We start from the raw sequence: 14,045 nt of genomic DNA, 5'->3' as shown, positions 1-14,045 counted from the left end.
GAGCCTGAAGCGGGGCTTGAACTCACGAGCTGCGAGATCATGACCTGAGCTAAAGTCAGATGCTCAACCGACTGAGCCACCCAGGCGCCCCGGGAAATTTTATTTTTGATGTTAAGGGACTTTCTTTCCAAAAATTTCCTTAATGTCTCAGTAGCTTCTGTCCTCAAACCATTCTTTCTGCCATCTAACCGTCTGTATGAATGTGCTAAAGAGTGTGTAAAAAGGTGTCACCACAGGGTGGCTTAAACAACAGAAATTCATCATCTCATAGTTCTGGAGGCGGGAAGTGTGAAATCGAGGGGTGCACAGGGTTGGTTTGTATTGAGCGCTGTGAGGGAGATCTGTTCCTTGCTCATCTCCTCACTTTGTATAGCCTCAGGCGTCCCTTGTCTTGTAGGTGGTATTCTTCCGTGTTTTCATATGGTCTTCCCCCCTGCACGCGTCTGTCTCCAAATTCCCCCGCCCCCTTTTCTGTAAGGATACAGTCATGTTAGGTTAAGGTTCACCCAAATGACCTCATCTTCACTTGATCTGCAAAGACCCTATTTCCAAATAAGGTCATACAGACAGATACTGGGGGTTAAAACTTCAACATCCTTTTGGGGGATAGAATGACCATCCAGCAATTTTCCTGATAGCTGTAGTAGAATGAAATGAAATATGGCCTCATATTTATTTTGATATGCGTATGGGCATCTCTCCTCAGAGGTATTTGGGCAATACAACGTAAGTAGGTCTTGGAAGGGTAGAAAGCCACGCACTGAATCTCCAGCAGAGTTAGTGAATCTCGGGCTGATGCTGGCATATAGGTGGTGCTCCAGCTATCAAACGTTTGCTGAGTGCATGGTTTCCAAAAGAGAGAAGATACTGCAAGAAGAAAGAGGAAAATAGGGAAAGTGATGAGAGGGGATATGGTCTGAGTTCTATAGCTTGCTGGGTCCCCAACTCTGGGGCTCAGTCTGGCCAGCACAACACTCAGGGACTGGTCTCTAGAGCGTCTGAGTTAGTCAGTGAGTCTAGGGGGAGGAAGAGACAGGTAGGGGAGTGGAGCCAAGGGATCAGGAGGGAAGCTGAGAGATTGGGAGGGTAGAGAAAGGGAGAGGAGAGAAAGCCAGAAAGTGGGAGGGAGGGAGGGAGGCTGGGAAAGAGGAAGAAAAGACATCAAAAGGGAGCCCTGCAAAGCAGATATTGGATAATGCTGTTTCCTCGAAGACCACCAGGTGACAGTATTCGCAAGGACCAGCTGTCATTGACTACCAGGATGACAGGCTCCTTACTGATGTTAACCTAGTCAACTCATCTGTGGCTGGTATCTGTTGGTGTTTTTGGTTCCTCCTCACATCCATGCTGCCTTTTTCTGATAACATCAGTTCAATTTTGCTCGGGGGAACTCCCACACTTCTGTTAAGGTCTGCCATATATATATATATGCTTGCATAGGCACACTGCACAACTCCAGAGGATTCATCCATTTATTTATTTAAAAAATGTTTAATGTTTATTATTTTTGAGAGGGGGAGGGGAGGGGCAGAGAGAGACACACACACGGAATCCAAAGCAGGCTCCAGGCTCTGAGCTGTCAGCACAGAGCCTGACACGGGGCTCAAACTCACGAGCCGTGAGATCATGACCGGATCTGAAGTCAGACACTTAACTGACTGAGCCACCCAGGCACCCTGGATTCATCCATTTACATTGCTGAGTGGTATCTTCTGGAAGTGAGCAGTGCCAGACCTATACAACTGTCAATGGCAGTCACTGAATTGTGGTCTAGTAAGTTGCCCATCCTACTCCTGGCCTAGGCGGAACTGAGTCATTCTGATATGGATGCCTTGAAGCAACTGCCCATTAATTCCTATTATGTAGGTCTCTAGAGTTATCCTAGTTCTGGTTCTTTCCAACTCCAACAAATTCCTTTTTAATGCAGTTATTCAGAGATACCCTCTGTTGCCAACAAAGAATCTCAAGAAGTTGCAATCTACACCTCAAACCTTCCTCAAACCAGAAGCCAAATCACAGCAAAGCGTCTTGAGTATTAAGATTCAGCTAGTCTTTATTCATTATCCATCATTTCTTCATCCAACAAATATTTCTGGATACCTGCTACGTGCCAGGCACTGTTCTAGGCTCAGAAGCACCAGTGAAAAAAACAGACATGGCCCCTGCCTTCATGGAATCTGTCTATTCAGAAACGGGTGAGGGAGACCACAATATTTATTAGCCACAACTAGCTATAGCATTTCAAATAGCTGTATAATTCCGAATTGCGAGGAGCTTTGGGAGGGAAAAGGATGGAAGGCCGTGTGGAAGGTAGTTTTAAGTAGATAGCATTTATTTTAGGCTCACTAAGGTAAGCACTTTCTTTTTTTTTTTTCTTTTTTTTTAAATTTTTTTTTCAACGTTTATTTATTTTTGGGACAGAGAGAGACAGAGCATGAACGGGGGAGGGGCAGAGAGAGAGGGAGACACAGAATCAGAAACAGGCTCCAGGCTCTGAGCCATCAGCCCGGGGCTCGAACTCCCGGACCGCGAGATCGTGACCTGGCTGAAGTCGGACGCTTAACCGACTGCGCCACCCAGGCGCCCCAAGGGCAAGCACTTTCTATGTCCCATAGCAATCGCCAGAACAATACTGCAGATTAAATACTACTGGGGGCCTTATTTCACAGATGTGATCACCAAGCCTACATTAAGTAGAAATAGATATCATTAATAATGTATAAATATACATAGGACTTTCCCAGGGGCTTTCAAAACTAAAACTGGGGCCGTCCTGGGCAAACGTGGACAAGGTGTCATTCTCCTCAGTAACTTGGCTAAGGTCACACTTCAGGGAGTGGTGGGGTGAATACTGACTCCAGCTCCAGTTTGACCCCGAAGCTCACGTACATAGTGACCACCCCGCGGGTGCCCTCGGATGTGCACAGTCCATGGAGAAATGGAGATGAGCAGGAGAGGCTGAAGGCAGGTCGGCGAGGAGGCTGGGGTCCAGGAAGAGATGGGAGTTGAGATGATCAGAAACTTACAACCATCAGTAACCGTTTGGATATGAAGGGAGGAAGGGGCAGAAGTGGGTTGACTCCAGGGTTTTGGCTCAGGAGTGGGGTGGAAGCGATCCGGGTAGAAGAGGGTGATTCAGATTGGCTCTAGTGGGTATGCCATCCAGGTGGAAATGCTAGGACACGGTTGGAGAAGAATGTCGGAATTAGGGAATCCCCTTGGCTTAGCTTGTCAGAGCCCAGAGAAGAGTTAGAGGTTAAATGCCTCAGGATCAGTCAGGAAATCTGGTTGCAAGCAACACACATTGACTCAGATCAGCAAAGAGGGGGACTTTTTAATGAGGGTGTCAGGAGGCTCATAGAACCAAGTCAGAATATGGTGAGAAAGAGGGTAGGCTGAGTGGCAGGAATCAACTACCTCTGGTGGGGATGCCACTGCCACCACTGCCCCAGGCCTTGGCTGTCATGCTGCTGAGGCTGCCTCCACCGTCACTGAATAATGGACACCACTGTTACTGTTGCCACATTGTAAATAAAATGCTCTCCCCGTGCATTTGTATCAGTTGCTGAGGATTCCAATCCCCGGGCGTCTGATTAGCTGAACCCAAGTCACATGGCTCACAGCCACGTGCCAGGGGTGAAGAAAGCAAGTGTGTGGCTTTTGAGGTGTTCATAGTGGGAGCGAGTGCCCTGCTTCCTAAGCAAGATTTACACGTGGGTGACTTCCCATGTACAGAAAGGATGGTCAGAAGTCAAAGAACCAAAGCGAATGGATGCTAATAAAATGCCTAATACCACTTCTGCGGCCGCCGGGTGCACCCATGCCAGGTACAGAGTCGTCCAAAAGTGGCTCCCAAAAGTTCTCATGGGGTTGCCTGGGCACCGAGCCAGCTGGGTCATCGAGGAGGAGTGCCTCCTTCTTAGCTCCCCTGAGACCAGGGGTCCTTTCCTCCGCAGGAGAGGCTGTACCTTCCCCAGTGTCCCCAAAAGCAGGTGCAGTCCCCAGACAACGGTGAACCACAGGCAACCTCAATCCCTTCTGCCTGGTGCCCAGTTTGTCGCTTCCCTTCATTGATGAGGCTGCTTTCACATGCTCCCCCACAAGAAGGGACAGTGATAGGTGTGGGGTCCTTCCCCCAGAACACAATCACTTACACTGAGAGTCCAGTAAATCATTGTGCCCTGACCCTCGACTTGAACTTTACTCCCTACATGGTAAATCTTAGCCCAACCTGTTCTATGAGCTGTCTTTGAGTTTTTCCTGAGCCCAATGAGTGAGGACCCCAAAGGGACCACCTTACCCTAACAAGGCTTTGCCAAGGTCCTAGAAACCCCCTGTCCTCCCTGCCCTAATTACCATCTCTGCCCTATCTTCCTACCTGTCGATGCTATCTTCTTTGTGCTGCAACCTTTGTCACCCTAAATCCTTTCTAGAGGAAAAGCTTTCAAGAACTTCCCATCCACACTGAAGTTTCAGGGACTCAGTTAACTCCTCATGCGTATATCTGGGAAACACAATCCTCAACAACTTCAAATAAGTACCCACGGTGGCTTGGTGGCACCTACAGAGAAAAAAATATAAGTAGATTTGGTGGGGGCAGGGGAGGGAACGTCCCACATTCCCTTAAATGAAGTCCTGGAGCCCCTGCCTGTGGTAAGGCTGGTTCTAGAAGTCCTTCCCTGTCCTCCTTCCCTGCACTACCAGGCTGGGTGGTCCTAGAAGCCTGGACCCAGGCCACAGACCAGAGGGCTCAGGCCCAGTTGAAACAAGACAGATGTCTCCAGCACCCACTTGGCTGCCTCCTTGGGCACATCAGCCAGGACTCCAGTGCCAGGATGGACATGTCCTTCCTCCCTCCCCGTTAGACTGGGAGCTCCCGAGAGCAGGGGCCCTGCTGGCATCCTCGCCGTAGTATCTGTAATGCCCAGCAGGCTGCCCTGTGTGGAGCAGGTCCCCGACAAAGTCACATGTCACCATTCAGAGGGAGGCAGCGTCTGGGGTTTATCCTTGGGTGGGGGAAGGCTCTCTGAATTTTCAGGAAGAGGGCCCACAGATTCCCAAGAGATCCCCGGTAATAGCTCCTACCCTACTCAGTCTCTGCAAATGTTGACCCACCCAGGCTGCCTCTAGGCCCTCGAGTGCCTTTGTGTAAATTATAAAAAGGTGCCTCCCGCTTAGATTTGTCTATTTATTAAACTGGGAAATTGTTTTACTAAATATACAAATGTAGGCTGTGATGTGAACGGTGACCCCTAGGGTTGTAAAGTGCCCAACCTGTGCACCTCTGCTAAACAGCCCTGGACGCCACTCCCTCCTCCACCGCTCCCTCCTCGGTAGAAATAAAGTAGTGGGCCTTGCCCTCAGGTGCCAGGATCCTGTCTGCACATCATGCTCCCTGGTTCCCTCTAAGAGCCCAGTCTGATCTGGGGACAGTCTTTGATGACACTGTAGTACACAGGGGTGGCCTCCTGGGGCGGGAGCTTGGGCCGGGCCAGCTGGCACTGAAATAGTCCCTGGAAGGCCTCCCGGAAGCGCTGGGACATAAGGGCGTAGATGACGGGGTTGACCGCGCTGTTCAGGTAGATGCAAAGCCGGCAGAAGAGAAGGAAGCCAAGGTTGAGGTAGGGCGGGCTCAGGAAGGAATTCACCACCACCAGGGCACGGTAGGGCAGCCACAGCAGAGCAAAAACCACAGCCAGCATCTTGGTGACCTGCCAGGTAGGACAGGAAAAAAAGGGACACAAGGGAGAATCCCAAGTTCCAGGCCTCTCTGCAGGGTTGCAAGAGGAGAAAGCCCAAAGAACATCCGGGCCTTTGCCAAACTGTGCCCTCATGCCTCGCCCCCCGCCTCCCCACCACTTCAATTCCATTCCCAGCTAGGAAACTGCTGTGCACCCCTGCAGGCCCTGCTCCAGTCCTTTTCGCTGGGGAGCCACCACCCCAATCCACCCCCAAAGCCCTTGGATGGGTCACCATCTACACTGGCAGCAGATTCATGAATCTACTGCTGTCATCACAGGTGAGGATTAGAGGAGTGAACCCAGGTAAGGAACACAGAATAGTGCCGGGAAGGCGATAAGTGCCCTGTGGCTGACGGCTGCTGTGGACATAGCCTCTGTTCCTTCCGGTACAAGTGCATGGGGTTCAGAGCCAGGCACAGCTGGGCTTAAGCTTGCTTCTCAGAGCCCAGGAATGTAGTCCCTATAAGCGACCTCTGCAACGAGACCTGGCCCTGACTAAATCGGTAGACTTCAGGGCTGTGATAGTCCCCAGGAACCCAAAATCTCGGGAATTCCCTAGACAGTCTCGGCTCCTGGTTTTACCGGATTCAGATTTCATTCTACTCCATTCTAGGTTCATTTAGGTGATACACACTGGATGCCCGTGTGTGGGCTTTGGAGCCAGGCTGCCTGGGTTCAAATCTTGGTTCTAGCACTTACCAGTTCTGTACCCAGGGACTGCCCCTCTGTGGCTCAGTTTCCTCGTCTGTCAAACTGAGATGGTAACAGTCTATACGCCTTGGAGTTGTTACCAAAAACTCAACAGGCTAAGTTGTGTAAAGTGCCTGGCACATAGCAAGTCCCCAATAATTGGGGATGTATATAGTAATAATATAGTTATTATTATCAGCAATAGTATTCCCCACCCTGCTGTCCTAGACATTCTGCTTTCATGGGAGGCACCTTCCCTCTTGCTGTCGTAGGTGGCATTCTGCAAGGGCTCTCTTGGGCATCAAAGAATGCTCAGTCCTTAGACTGCCCACTGTCAAAAAAGACATTCATGTGCCAACAACAGGGTAATAACAGGTACCCTATATTGAACACTTACTATGTGCCAGATTTGGAATTCACTCCTATAATTCTAATAATTTTACAGGGTTGAAAATCAAGGCTTAGAGAAGTTAAGTGACTTACCCAAGGCCACGCGGCAAGATGTTAACAAAGCTGGGGGCCAGAAAGAACCCACCCAGGTCTGGAGTACTATTTGTACGAGCAAAAGTTTCATCTAAAGCATAGGCCAGAGGGGAGCTTGAGCCCAGCCCTTTCAGGCTGAGCAGGAAAGTAGTAAATGGAGAAGTAGATGAGTGGGGGGAGGGAAGGAGGGGCCTCTGTCTGGAGCCTCAGGTCATGATGGGCCTACAGCCAGAGCTAAAGGTCCACACCAGTTTAGCCTGTGTCCTGCCCCCCTTTCCTCTAAAGACCCCCGTGTTTGAGGTGGCTGTAAGAGCCCCCCACAGTGCACCCACCCCGGGGGGGGGGAGGCAGGGAGAGGACACGGATGGTCCTCCTGGACTCAGGAGTGACTCAGCAGGGTGAGGTAGCCTCCCCCCTCCTCCTCAAGCCGAGGGTATGGGCAGAAGGCTGAGGATTAAGACCGGTTGGGCTTGGGAGCCCTCCTCCCACCTGCAGTCCTTGAATACCCTTGGGAGGCCACACTGCTGGAGTACGGGTAGAGGACATAAGGAGCCTGGACACTTGGGTTCTCATCAGGTGCCTCCAGGTGTCACCTCACTCCCTTGTCCCCTCTGAGCCTGTTTCCTTATCTATAACAATGGGTGTTAAGCCTCCAAACAAGGGGTAATTTCAGGAATGATCACAGAACCAGGCATACAGCAGGTGCTCCATAAGTGCTGGGTCTCTGCTGACCTCACCCCAATCCATCCCCATCTGGTCTGTCTGGCTCCCCGAGGCCATCCAGGCAGCTCTAGTGTTAGCTGTGGCGTGGACTCGGGAAAGTCACTTCCCCTGTCTGAGTCTCGGTCTCCCCATCATTAGGAGAATACCACCGTGGGGGCCAGCCACTGGTTGTGCAAGTTGAATAATAGCCAGCACTGATTGAACATTTGCTTTGTGATGTGGCTTCACATGGGCTCCAGACTTCACATGGTTCATCCCATTTCTCGGGACACCCCAATGTGGTCGGCGCTGTCATCACCCCATATGACAGAAGAGGAAAGTGAGGCTCAGAAAGGGAGAAGTAAGAGCTTCAAAAGTAAGCCTAGTAAGTGGCACGGCAGGGGTGTATACTTGAGGAATTTGACTCCAAAAGGGCCCAAGCTCCCATCCATTCCATCTGCTGGCTCAGTACAACGGTTTCCAGGAAGACGGAGGTCCCCACCTGCTTCCGGGAGTTGAGGGCGCCTTTCTTGCCCCTGCAGGAGAAGCGCTGGTGGCCCGCGGGGCTGCCCTGGTGCGCAGAGCCCCAGTGCCCCGGGCGCGCAGGAGGCAGCGGCCGTGCGAAGAGGACGCGCGCTATGAGCACGTAGAACACGGTGGCCAGGCCCAGGGGCAGCGCATAGAAGAGTGCGAAGTCCAGGAAGTAGACGGGCAGGTAGAGAGAGCGCGACACGCGGTAGCCGCACTGCACCTGCACGCCGTCGGCGTACGCGGTCTCGCGTTGTGTCCACCAGGAAGAGCCAGAGCACGCAGTAGGCGCTGGTGCCCAGCCACACCAAAGCCGCGATGCGCTTGGCCCGCGCCACGGTGCACAGAGTTTGGGCGCGCAGCGGGTGGCAGATGGCGAGGTAGCGCTCCACCGTGAACGCGGCGATGGAGCCCGTGGACGTGTTGATGCCCACGTACTGCAGGTAGGTGATGCCCAGGCAGCCTGCGTGGCCGAAGACCCAAACGCGGGCGGACGCCGCCTCGGCGACGGTGGGCACTCCGGCCGCCAGGAGCACCAGCAGGTCCGCCGCGGCCAGGCTCACCAAGTAACAGTTGGTGGGCGTGACCATGTGACGGCCCCGGAGTACCACCAGGACCACCATGGCGTTGCCGGCCACACCCATGGCGCACACGAGAGGCACCAGGGTCAAGGTCACCGCTTGTATAGCCGGCGGAGGCTGGGGCAAGGTGCCCAGGCTCGACGCGTTCGCGCGCTCAGGGTGCTCGGTGTGGTCCTCCATGCGCGCGGGTCCGCCCTGCACCCCGAAGACAGTGGCGAGTTGGGGGGATCACCCCGGCTGCAAAGGTGCCCTCCGGCGATCTGGAGGCGCTCTCCTAGCGGCAAGTTGGGGGTCCGGCAGCTGTCTCCGGCCGAACAGGTTTCTCAGCTCCGTGCAGGGTCTCACTGTCGCCGCTCAGGAAGCTGAGGACTCCGAGGAATCAGGAGCAGGAACGTGGAGCTAGGCGCGTGCCGCTCAGTTTCCAAGACGACTTTTAAGCCTGGACTGGCGCGATCTTTCCCGGGGTGAGGTTTGCTGCAGGGGCGCTTCGCAGACTAGCGTGACACTCCAGGAGGGCACTGGGCGCCCAGACGCCGCCTCCCACAGGACCGACTGCGGCAGCCCTCTCGGGTCTTCCCTCCGCTCTCTAGGTTCGCGGGTCTCAGGACTCCGATCTGGGGTGTCCCGTCAACGAGGCGCGGTGTGTGGTGTCGGGTCTTCGCCTCGCTGGACTTTCTCTTGGCTCGGCTTTCCGCCACCACCCCGCGTCGGCTCTCTCCACGGATACCGCTGGGCTGATGCTGGTTGACCGAGCTCAGCACCCGTTCTTTCCCACCGGCTCCTGGCACCGCACCCCGGACACTTGGGGTCTGGGAGATGCAAGGTGCGGTGGGGGGTGGGGGGGAGGAAGGATGCTTTAAGCCCCCTGCTCCTGCGCCTTTGGCCTGGGCTTTCGCTCCCTCCCCTCTTTCTCTCCTCTACAGGGCAGCTCCACTGGGCACTGGGGGAGGAGTCGGCCACCCATTGGTTTCTGGACTCAATCCAGAAATCCTATCTTGTTTCCTCCGGCAGAAACCTCAGCCCTACTATTGACAAACGGCCAGCGGAGGCCCAGAGCTGCGGGGAAGGGAAGGTATTGCCCATCTAGACCTGGGTTGATCCCCTCTCCTCCTAAACTGGTTACTTTTCACTTTCTCCTGCTACCCTTTCCTAGTCTTTCTTCTTCTTTTTTTTTTAATGTTTTTTTTTTAATTTATTTTTGAAGGAGAGAGAGAGACAGAGCATGAGTGAGGGAGGAACGGAGAGAGAGGGAGACACAGAATCGGAAGCAGGCTCCAGGCTCCAGGCTCTGAGCTGTCAGCACAGAGGCCCCAAGTGGGGCTTGAACCCACGAACTGTGAGAGCATGACCTGAGCCGAAGTTGGACGCTTAACCGACTGAGCCACCCAGGCGCCCCCCTAGTCTTCCTTTCTTCCCCCCAGCAGAAGATCTGGAAATTCTTGGCAGGTGTGCCCCACCCTCACAAGGATCTCTCCCATCTCTAAGACTGTGCCACTCACGAGGCACAAACCAGTTAGGAATCCTTAGCTCTGTGTCCGCTGCAGAAAAGGTGCATAATGGTAGTTGAATGAAAGAAAGAACTTGTTTCTTCCTGAAGGTGGAACCCACTAAGCTTCATGAAAGGGCTGCTTTCCAGGGAGTCTAGCACGGTGCCCACACAGAGCAGATGCCGTGGGATTGTCTGCTGCTTCCAACCCATCAGTTATGCTCTTTAAAAATGATTTCTTCATCTGGGAGGCTTACATGAGTGACAGAGGAAAAAAATCCATGCCAAGTGCTTAGCTGTGGCTCGACTGGAGCAGGGGGTGAATATATTAAGTGATGACAGTTATGTTAACATGTATCCTCCCCCCTGCCTTATGTACGACCCCAAACTCTCAGTCTACCGATCTGATAAATGGACAAGAAATGAATGATGGGGAACCTGGCAGGACAGTATCTTGGGAGCACCAGCAAGACATCCCCCACTGTCAGTCTTTATAAGGAATGATGCTAGGGTATATGAAGCTCCTACAACTCTGCCTGGTGATGCTCTGTGTGCTTTACGCATATTAATTCATTCTATAATCACAATATCCTATTGGGACGTTATTATTAGATCCCCACTTCGCAAAGAAACTGAGGCTTAGAGAGGTTAAATGACTAACATAGGTTAGTGGGGGGGGGGGGGGTCGCTGCTAGCATTTTAGCCCAGTGGTTTGGCTGTAGAATCTCCATTCTTATCCCTCCCCACCCCCCCCCCCAAACACACACACGCTCCACCTCTCGGCACTATACTCTTCTCTGGGATCTTCAGCAATAACAATAGCAAAGCATCCTACTCAGGGTCAAACGTGGTGCTGCGTGTCTTATATTCATTATCTTTATTTCCCACACTGGCTACGCAGGCATTATTAGTCCCATTTTATAGATGAGGACGTTGAGGTCCAGAGAGGAATGGTCTCCAATGTGATGCAGGCGGGGGCCAAGCAGGAAACAGGACCCCACTCCCCTTGTCCCCACCCCAACCCCAGCGGTCCCTTACTCAGCTCTTTCCAGGGTACCAAGTGCCAGTGAAGCCCAGGGTTCCTCCTTCCCAGTCCAGAGAGTGGCAGTCCTCCCTGGCTGTGGTCCAGAGCAATCCTTTTAGCCCTATTAAATGCAAGTGGTTCCTTGGGCTTCTTGCCCTCTAAGTCTGCCAGCTCAGTTCTCTCTCCTGCCTAACTGAGCTGTTCAGTTGCTGGCAGCAAAGGGCAGTACCTGACAATGAACTAAGTACATCTCAAGCGGAACTCTTCATTTTCCCACGCCCTACCTTGTCCATCTCCAGTCTTCTTCACCTTAGTAAAGGCATCTTAGTGAAGGCGCCAGTCGCTGAAACCAAATATTCAGGAATTATTTCTCTCTCTCCCTCACTGCTGACATGCAATACGTAAGCAAATCCCTCGATTCAACCTCCAAAACACACCTCACATTAATCCACCTTTCACCACCACGTCCTCTTCCAGCACTTTCCTCCATCTCTAACCTCTTGGTAGGACAACTGCCATTGTGGACCCATCCCAATTCCCATAGTGGACCTCCACTACGTTCTTGCCCCTCGCTCTACAGCCTCGTCATACAGAATCAAGTGATCTCTTAAAAATGTAAGCCATTCCCCTGCTTACACCCTTCAACGGCATCCTTTTGCACCTAAAATGAGCCCAAACGCCTTCTGTGAGCCCTAGAGTGCCCTGCACGAAGCGACACCTCCCCACCTCTCCCTCTTACTCAGCCAGAGCCTCTATATTTCTATCCGGCTTATCAGGGGTGATGGTTGAATAGTGTCCCCCCAAACTTCATGTCTCCCCAGCACCCCAGAACGTGCCCTTATTTGGCAGTCGGGTCTTTGCACATATAATTAGTTAAGGTGAGGTCATCCTGGACCAGGGTGGTCCTAAATCCAATGTACGAGGTCTTCTTCGGGCACTACGGCTACAGCCAAGGAAGTAGCTAGGAGAGCCAAGGAAAGATTCTTCCCTTGACCCTTCAGAGGGAGCATGGCCTCTCCCTCTCTCAGAGGGAGCATTGACACCTAGACTGCAGACTTCCAGCCTCCAAAAACTGTGAGAGAATAAGCTTCTGTTATTTTAAGCCCCTCAGTCTGTGGTGATTTCTGACTGCAGCCATGGAAAGCACCTTCCTGCCTTGGAGCCTCTGTACTTTGTACATGATTTCCTCAGCTCAGTGCCCAGCCCAGATGCCCCCAGTCGTGGGCATGTGGTTCCTAGGGTGGGAGCGAAGGTCATGCCAACCGATGGGGAAATAGAGGCTCCATTCACTCAGTCATTCAACAAATATTGCTATGGGCCTAGACACATTGTAGAGGTGTTTTGTTTTTTGTTTTTAGAAATAAGTTTTTAAAGTTTGCTTATTTATGTGGGGATGGGGAGGGGCAGAGAAAGAAGGAGAGAGAGAATCCCAAGCAGGTTCTGTGCTGTCAGTGTGGAGACCGAAGCAGGGCTCGATCTCACGAACTGTGAGATCATGACCCGAGTTGAGATCAAAAGTCAGACACTTAGCCAACTGAGCCACCCAGGGGCCCCCCATTGTAGAGGTCTTTCATAATGGTCCAGATTGTTTGTCATTGCTTCCATGAGAGGTAGGGTTTATGTTCCCTTCCCTCGGATCTAGGTGGACTTGGGACTTCTTCAGCAGATAGGGCATGACCTAAGCAGTGCTATGTGACTTTGAGAATAGGTCATAAAAAGCCATCAGCTTCCGCTTGATTCTCCTGAAACACTCATTCCTGGATGCTTGCTCTTGGGATGCTCCTTCTCAGAACCCAGATGCTATGAGAGGTCCAAGCCACAGAAGCAGCCACCTATAGGTACTTTGGTCAACAGTCCAGATGGGACATCCCAGCTCAGACTTCAGACATGTCAGTGAAGCCCCCAGATTCCAGCCTCCGGCCCTTTGAGTCACTCCAGCTGAGGCCCAAGACATCACGGAGCGAAGACGAGCCATCCCCACTGTCCTGTTCAAATTCTTAACCCAATCCACGAGCATTATTACATGGGTTGTTGGTTTATGCCACTAAGTTCATGTCTAGTCTGCAGTGAGGCTTGGGTACAGGATTCAGGGAATGTGTCCCCAAGAAAGTGACACATCAGCAGAGCCACTGGAATGGTCATTCTGGCTCATCACCAACCCCATTCCAAACAATTAATGTAAGACACCAGTTTTCTTTTTCTCCCAGTACCCACAAAAAAAAAAAAACATTTCATAGAGCATCCCAGCACACACACACACCCACACACACACACACACACACACACACACACTGAAACAAGGTCTACAAAATTATGCTTATACTTACTATAGCAATGTATGCTGGTTTTTCCTAGTCTATTTCACTTTTTTTAAAAAAAGAAATACTGGTTACAATCTGCCAATCTGGTTCCTGATCCACAGTTGGTGACCCACCATGTGAAAAACATCTCACCCAGTCTTGGTAATCCCAACCCTTCACCAGTGACTGGGCTGGAATGCACAAGTGGCTAATTCTAGTTAATGAGTCATGAATGGCTGCTGCTGGGGGGGCTTCTGGGAAGGTTGCAATCTTCTGTAACCAGTCCTAGAGGGAGGGGGAGGGAGAGAGGGAAAGAGACAGAGGCGGAGAGAGACAGAGAGAGATCCTACAGACACGTGACCCTCAGTGAGTGCCTCAAATTTCTTGCTCTACGCTGCTTTCTCACCTCCTGTGCTTCCCACCTTGGGTGAAGGAAATGGGGAGCACCCATCCACGCCAGTGTCAGGGAAGAGCTCCCAGATGAGGTCTGCTCCAAGCACCTACAGAGGA

The 14,045-nt window shown here is 52.1% G+C and overlaps 1 protein-coding gene across 1 annotated transcript; it reads right to left on the bottom strand.

Moving 5' to 3' along the window:
• Positions 1–4,855: 4,855 nt before the first annotated feature.
• LOC106969014 (thyrotropin-releasing hormone receptor-like) lies at positions 4,856–9,511 on the bottom strand. Its single transcript, XM_027069284.2, is given in 3 exon segments — positions 4,856–5,711; positions 8,119–8,394; positions 8,396–9,511. Coding segments are annotated over 3 exon segments (1,092 nt in total). The 5' UTR covers positions 8,906–9,511; the 3' UTR covers positions 4,856–5,405.
• Between the last annotated feature and the right edge of the window lie 4,534 nt (positions 9,512–14,045).

The sequence above is a fragment of the Acinonyx jubatus genome, chromosome A3 (assembly GCF_027475565.1).
Source record: "Acinonyx jubatus isolate Ajub_Pintada_27869175 chromosome A3, VMU_Ajub_asm_v1.0, whole genome shotgun sequence".
Classification (NCBI taxonomy): domain Eukaryota; kingdom Metazoa; phylum Chordata; class Mammalia; order Carnivora; family Felidae; genus Acinonyx; species Acinonyx jubatus.
The sequence above is the reverse complement of the archived record's forward strand: the minus strand, read 5'-3'. Positions and strand labels throughout refer to the sequence as shown.